Source organism: Orycteropus afer, unplaced genomic scaffold (genome assembly GCF_000298275.1).
Source record: "Orycteropus afer afer isolate SDZICR_OR568_19922 unplaced genomic scaffold, OryAfe1.0 scaffold00152, whole genome shotgun sequence".
NCBI lineage: Eukaryota > Metazoa > Chordata > Mammalia > Tubulidentata > Orycteropodidae > Orycteropus > Orycteropus afer.
Genome location: NW_006921739.1, coordinates 2715673 through 2723672, shown reverse-complemented (window position 1 = coordinate 2723672; position 8000 = coordinate 2715673). Strand labels below are relative to the sequence as shown.

At 37.1% G+C, this 8000-nt stretch overlaps 1 protein-coding gene across 1 annotated transcript in view; it reads left to right on the top strand.

Annotated features, from left to right (window-relative positions):
* Positions 1-8000, top strand: part of COL24A1 (collagen type XXIV alpha 1 chain) — a 586013-nt gene that overhangs the window by 564884 nt on the left and 13129 nt on the right. Inside the window, exons 55-57 of the mRNA XM_007946195.1 lie at positions 2180-2245; positions 2850-3018; positions 7330-7439. Of these exons, the coding sequence (XP_007944386.1) occupies positions 2180-2245; positions 2850-3018; positions 7330-7439 (345 nt within the window). The remainder of the gene's footprint in view (positions 1-2179; positions 2246-2849; positions 3019-7329; positions 7440-8000) is intronic.

Genomic DNA, 8000 nt, shown 5'->3' with positions numbered 1-8000 from the left:
GCAGGGTTCAAGGTGCCATAAGCTAGAGACCATTCTGCAAGCTTTCTGTTTATATATAGGAAGCAAATCACATTCCCTAAGGCAGCTTCTCAGCTGCTTGTAGTAGATCCCACCATGGAGATGACTGCCAGTCTCACCATGGGGAATAACTGCCACCAGCTGCCCAGCCACTCAACCAGGCCCAGCCAAGTTTACACACAAACTTAAACACCACACCATGTTTAATGTCAATATCTTTGGCCTATGCCAAAAATCTGCCCATTCATATAAGCATAATGGTCAGAATTATGTAATCTGAGACCATTTTAGGCTAATATTTCTGCTCTTGATCAGGCTATGTTCCTTTTGCCTCATAGCTTTGTGCAAAGCTGTTACCTCTGCCTGGAAAGCACCCATTCTAAAAATTGCTGCTTATTCTTCAGATCTCAACTCAAATGTCAATACCTCAGGGAACCCTTCCTAGACTATCTGTTCTAATCTCTTATACCCTCCAGACTTAATTAAAACTCCCTGTTCTGGTTACCTAGTGCCTCTCTGACAGGAATATATCACCAATGGGATGGCTTGCACAAACAGTTATTTATTCTCTTACAGTTCAGGAAGCTAGAAGTCAGAGTTCAAGGTGCTAGGTTCTAGGGGCTGGGTGAAAGCCCCTCAGCCTTGGGCTTCAGCTCTACCTCTTGCTCCCAGCCCACTGAAGCTAGAGGCATCTCTTCACTCAGGCAGCTGCTGACTGCTGAGGCTGACGAGCCCAAAGTTGACAAATAAAATGGCACAATCCCGATGTTACCAAACCACACGGCAGGCCATTAATTCAAGTCCATTGAAAGTTCCAAGGTCAGCAGAGAGTGGCAAGCTGCTGAGCAATGACAGGGCCACATGCAGGGTTCAAACATGCCATAAGCTAAAGACTATCCCCCAAGGCTTCTCCTTATATACTGGAAGCAGACCACATTCCCTAAGGCAGTTGCTCAGCTGCTCACAGTAGATTCCACCATGGAGTTGATTACTGGTCTCATCATGGGGAATACTACATCCAGCTGCCCAGCCACTCAGCCAGGCCCAGCCAAGTTGACACACAAACTTAACTACCCCAGTCCCTAATTTCTCTGATAGTTCCACATACTTTTCTTTCACAGCACATATCACAATTTGCAGTTATGTATTTCTGAGATAATTTCATTAATGCCTATCTCCTCAAATAAACTTAAGCTCCAAAAGAGCAAGTTTCTTTTTTGCTTCCCATTGTATCCTCAACATGTATCACAGTGTTTGACTGTGTGTGTGTGTGTGTGTGTGTGTGTGAAAGAGAGAGAGAAAATTCTTTCACAATATGAAAACCACATGTTGAGTCAGGAATAGTGCATTTTATTGATTGTGCCATCATTTTAAATAGTTTTTGAAATTACCAACCATAAATTATAAGCAAGCTATTGAAAACAGTTTCTATTGCATGGATCGCCAAGTAAAGAGATACCTTAGCAGCGCAATCATTCTGAAAGAAATTCGATTGCTTGGTTTGCTTACACAGATGCCATTTCCCAGAACCTTCTCCCAACAAGTGCTTCTTAGTTTCCAAGCTTATTTTTAAAAAAAATGCAAAAAGACTTTTACGAATAGTTACACTGAGTCTTTCTCTAAAAATATCTTTTTATTAAATGCAGGAGGAGATTGGGTTCTTGATGTATTATTTCTTTTGGGACTAATAGTACATTTTCCGACTTCAGAAATTGTTTTTAAGACCACAGAAGTATCAGATTAAACTAATGTGGTGACTACCTCAAGACAGTAGTATTTTATTCTGTTTTCCTTCCAAGAATGTAACTGTTAAAAATTACTACAGTTATTTTTTCTTCACTTTACAATTTATTAACTATAGGGGATCATATTTCATTCTGCTTCCATTTGAGTAACTTCTTGTGTGTCTTTTCATGCAGTAGAGACAAATAGTTTTTCATTTAAGATCGCCAGACTTTGGTCCTGTTTTAATTAGGAGATCTTTGAGATTTGGATGAAGGCAAGCAATATTCGTAAGATCTGTGTAACCATAGAAGTAACAAACCCCCTTCAGATAAAAAGTCTGGTATACTTTAACAGCAATGCTTTCAGAATTTACAGCCTTTACTTTGCACTCTGTGTTGATCTTACTGCTGATCTCAAATGGTTTTGTTTTACACAGAAACAAATGGATATCAATGCTGCTATTCAAGCTTTGATTGAATCAAATACTGCCTTACAGATGGAGGTAATATATCTGGCTTTATTTACATTGGCACTCTAGATACCCAAATTAAACAGGACTGTGTGTGCATGTGTGTGGAGACCAAGCTGTGGCTTTATCTCAAAAACTGTATTTAAAACAGATTGAAAATAGGAAACCATTTTCCAGGTCAAAGTAAGCTATTTTAATATAATGAAATAGAACTATATGCATAGACTTTCTTTCAGAAAAACATTTAAAACAGTAAGAAATTTGGTATTATAGAAAAAAAAAATAGTTAAAGTTAGCCATGTTCCTTAAATTAGAATCTATCTATTTACCACTACTCATTGTTCTTTTTTGAACTCTAGTTATTATTCACTGCATATTAAAAAAAATTATTCAGTAGGCAGAATAATTTTTAAGTTTTATGTCAGTTTGAAAACTAGACTTTTGGGTGTGAATTTAATCTCTTATTAATGACCAAGGTTAATAAGCATACACATATGCCTATATTTTTAAATATACAGTGTTTTTACACCCACTCTCAACTCATTTGCACAAATCTGAGCTTTTTTTTTCCACTTACATAGTTGTGATGCTGCTCTATGCTTTTTTTGCTAATATGATTCATATGGTGACTTGGCAGAGCTACCAGAATACTGAAGTGACTTTACTCGACCACAGTGCAGAGATATTCAAAACCCTGAACTACCTTAGCCTTCTACTGCACAGCATCAAGAATCCTCTTGGCACGCGAGATAACCCAGCACAAACCTGCAAAGATTTACTTAACTGTGAACACAAAGTATCAGATGGTAAATTCTTGGTTTCCTCAAATGATAGTATCTGATTTCATTTCATCATTTTAGTGTGTTTGAGATTTAAAGTGCATTTATTCCAAATCTTAATCATTCCTATAAAAACAAAGCAGCATGTTCAATGGCATTTGAATGTCATCAAGAATAGAATACTCTCAGAGGGAAATAAATTTCTGATGTCAAAGTGTCCTTGTTGAAGAGTTCCCATTACAAAGATCTTCTGATACACATCCTTCTTGAATCCAACTCTTCCCACTTCACCCTTATTTAATATCATTTGCTTACACTTTGTGTTTGGAATGTAGGATGTTCATGTCAAAAATTAAAACAGGGTTGACCTTTAGGTTGGCATACAGAAGTACTTATCAGGATTTACTAATCCAGGACTGCCAAGGTTGGCAACATGAAGAAAGATATGACAGAGCTCCCTCCACCGCACTCCTTACAAAATAGTATAGTATTTTTACAGAATGTATTTTAATGTATATTCTACAATCAGTGACTATGAAAATTGAGTGATTAATCTTTCTTGGAAGTTTCTTATCCCCTTCAGAGACACCAAATTCATTAGTTAGAGGTGCACAAAACTAATTTAGAGTATCATTGTCAAGGAAAGGTTTTTAATAGAATGGAGCACTCATCAGTCAAGGACAAGAAACCCTGGCTGGTACAATATATAACTTTAATTTCTATTTGTTCTGTGGTCAGCTATACAATCAATATTAGTAGTTATTTTTTCTGCTAAAAATTCTAGTCTCAACATGATAACATATATGTTGATATGAAATAAACTTATATCATTTATATTATTTAATTATCTCTCTCTCTCTATGTCAAAAGGAGCTCTGGTGGTGTAGTACCTAAGGCATTTGACTGCTAACCAGAAGATTAGCAGAAGAAAGATGGGGCAATCTACCTCCATAAAGAATTACCACCTTGGAAACCCAATGGGGGTCACCATGAGTCAAAATTGACTTGATGGCAGTGGGGCTTTTTGGTTTTTTGCTTTGTTAAAAATCTGTCAAGGAGCCCTGGTGGCGCAGTGAATAAATGCTTGGCTGCTAACCAGAAAGTTGACAGTTCAAACCCACTAGCTGCTCCATGGGAGAAAGATGAAGCACTCTGTCTCCATAAAAATTTACAACCTTGAAAATACTATGAGGCAGTTTTCCACTATTCCATAGCATCACTGTGAGTCAGAATAGATTTGAGGGCAATGGATTATCTATCTATCTATCTGTTTATCTTGGCACCACTGCTAGTTGTCATTAAGTTGATTCTGTGAAGGGGGACCCCATGTGTGTCAGAGTCAAACTGCTCCACGGGGTTTTCATGGAAGTAATCCTCCAAGGCACCTCTGGTTGTACTCAAACCTCCAACCTTTAGGTTAGCCTCCTTGGGCTTAACTATTTGCAGTACCTGGGGCCTCTGCATATGCACACATGCATACATTCCTGTGAGAGTGTGTGTATATATACTTTTCCAAAAATATCTGTTGCTAGTCTAGAAGTGCAATGTAAATATTCATTGATACTTAACTTCTATAGATGATTCCTACCCTAGATTACTACAAAAATTAAAATAATAGTTATAGTTCAGTGCCTAAAATTCTAAACTTGATTATTTCCCATATTTAAGAGTATAAATACAATTCTATAGAATTGAAAAGACCAACAGCATTAGATGTATAAATCATTATGAAATGCAATTCAAGATCTGCCTTACTTGTAGGAGAAATAACTAAATGATATGGATTGTATAGTCTCTTAAAAGTGTTTATACCCAGAAACACTTTCATCACTGGCTTACCTAGGCAATTGGAATTGTACAAAAAGAAGTTTATTTCATTGTTTAAGAAATAGAGAATTAAGTTTACTTCTTAGGTGGCCTTAGTGTAAGTGCAAATACTTGTGGGAAAAGAAACACCTAGGGTTGTACACATCATAATTAGATCAAATAGATTTTCTGAAAATGCTTGCCAGCCTAAAGTCAAAATCTTCAAGGAATGAATGACAATGATTGCAACAAGAAGGGGTGATGGGTGACATAGCATGATGACAGGAATTTCAACAGGGAGCATTTTTAGGGAAAAAGTGGGGATAATGGTCTGGGGTGACTATGAGAAGCAAGAAAGATGCTTTCACCCCTCCAGGCACATTGCCATAGAGGCTGTGCAGAACTTGAAAGAGCTTTAAGGGAAGCAGTGTCCTCAGGGAAGAGCCTGTTTTGAATTAAACATTTAGGTCAATAAAAAATATATTGCAGTATAGGAGTTTATCTGTATCTCAGCATACACTGGAAGGAATTAGGAAGCTCTCACCAGTTTACCACTGTACAATATAATGCCCGATTTCAGAGCATTGCATCCCATATAACAATGAAAGTTTGCTCGATGCAAAACTTTTTATAAAGATTGTTTGAACTCATACAACAGTAAGAAAGTATTTCTTGAAAGGGAAGTGATGGTGAATGAAGATATGTATTTAACCCATTAGATAAGACTAGAAACCTGTATCAGATGCTGGTGAAAAATCCAGCTGTAATTTTTATAAACTTTATAAAATGTTCAAAAATCTGAGGAAGTGGAGAAAAGGAACTGAGATGAGAGTATGTCCTTGACCACCTTTCTTCCCTATTTAAATAGATCAGTGGTTCTCCAAATGTGGTTTCTGGACCAAAATCAACTGGGATTTTGTGAGAAGTGCAGATTCTCAGGTCCCACCCCAAACCTAATGACTCAGCAACTCTGGTGGTAGGTACCAGTAAACTGTGTTTTAACAGATAAGTCTGTAGCCTGCTAACATTTGAGAACCACTGCAGCAAAGGACAGCCCCTTATCCTCTGAGCCATCAACTCAGTAAGTATGCTCTTTGAAGGTTAGTAGTAGAATAGTACAGGGAAGAAGCATCAAGGGTGCTTTAGGAAATCTAAAATGATGGAGTGGAGGGAGCCTAAGATGAAGTGGAGGAATATTTGTTATAGGGCAAGAACAGAGTAGGAGTCCTCGGGTGGAGCAGATGATTAAGTGCTTGACTACTAGCCGAAAGGTTGGTGATTAGAACCCACCCAGAAGTGCATCAAAAGAAAGGCCTGGCAATCTGTTGCTGAAAGGTCACAGCAACTAACAACAACAAAAGTTAGACTGGACTAGGGTCTCTACCTAGTGTAGAAAATGACATTGGATTAAAAACTGCCTGGTTATCCTGCCTTTTTGCAACAAGAAAGCAAGGCTACCTCATTCAAAAATTCCTGCCCTTTGAATTTGAAGTAAGATGCTTTGTTAGATTTTCAGTGTCACTTCTTCTGGAATTAAGATGATAACTCAATATTTTTTAATCAGGATTTCCTGCAGTCAGACTTTGACCCCATTTTACTCTCCTGGGCAGGCAGTGGAGGCAAAGATTGGCAAGCTTGTGCTAGCTGTAGGGGCTTCAGTTTTTTTTTTTTCCTCTCTTAGCAATTCCTATGTAGAAACCTGAAGAAGAAAGCACAAAAACGATAACCATTAAATTGTATGTTTTTCTGTCTAAAAACAATGCCTTATTATTTTTGCTATCTTTAATTATCAGTATTACACATATTTTTCCTTGGAGAGATTATTTATATTTTTAAACAAAATATAAATTTTGAACTCTGTAATGACATAGAACAGGAACTCTGGTGGTGCAGTGGTTAAGTCCTTGGCTGCTAACCAAAAGGTCTATGGTTTGAACCCACCACTCCCACTATGGAAGAGAGATGTGGCAGTCTGCTTCTGTAAAGATTACAGCCTTGGAAACTCTGTAGGGCAGTTTTACTCTGCCCAACAGGGTTGCTATGAGTCTTAATTGACTCAGTAGTAATGGTGTTGCTTTTGGTTTTAATGATGTAGAACAGAAATGTACATGTATATTACATTTCCTTTAATCCTTCTAGCAACTGTGGAACTTTAGACAATTCACGTTAAGTTGCCGATTTACTTTAAGTAAGCTCATATTCTTAATTACACTTTTTTCAATTATCCCTTCCAGCAATAAATTCAGTCTTTCTATAAACATTGACAAAAATTATAAAATGCCCTTAGATCAATTTAAAAATTAGATTGATAGGTATATGGAAAATACAGTATTTTCATTATCAGTATCAAACATAATGCTTATAGTTTTCATTCATTCAAGTGTAAATATATTTAAAATCTAAGTTTTTACATGTAAGACTGTGATAAAATACATCTATCTAAAGCTTTGTGATAATTTGTAAGGATGGATCAAATGAATTTAGCATGGCATTTCCATTTAAATAACTTTGTGTTTTACTATAAATTAATAGGAAAATATTGGATTGATCCAAATCTTGGATGTTCTTCAGATGCCATTGAGGTCTTCTGCAATTTCAGTGCTGGTGGCCAGACATGTTTATCTCCTGTTTCTGTGAAAAAGGTATGTGTGAATTGAATTTCAAAACATCTATCAGTACTTGCTGTACCAGTGGACAATGATTTTTAAAATTGTGTCACTTTAAATAATTGTGAATTTTATAAACAAAAGTAGTTACATTGTACTGCTGTAACAGAAATATAATGAGTAGATAGCTTTTAAAGAGCTGAAATGTGTTTTCTCACAGTTCTGGAGGCTAAAAGTTCAAATTAGGTTGTGGCTGTATCGACAGTTTCTGTGAACCTCTCTCTTAGTTTCTGGGGACTTCTGGTGATCCTCAGCATTCCTTGGCATATGCCTTCCCCCGTATGTCTATATCTAGTCTGGTGTTATAATAACAGCGAAGTGATTAGGTTTAGGACCCACCCTACACTGGTATACTCTTGTTAGCATAGCAAAAGAAAACCCTATTTCCAAATAGGATTGCAAAAACGGCAAGGAGGCCACATGTTCTGACCTCCTCTAATCTCACAAGAGGAAGACAGCAGTAACCCAAGGTCTATTACTGCAAGGCCAAACATGCTGCCTCCCTCCAGCCCTTTCACCAACCGTTCCTCCCAAAGC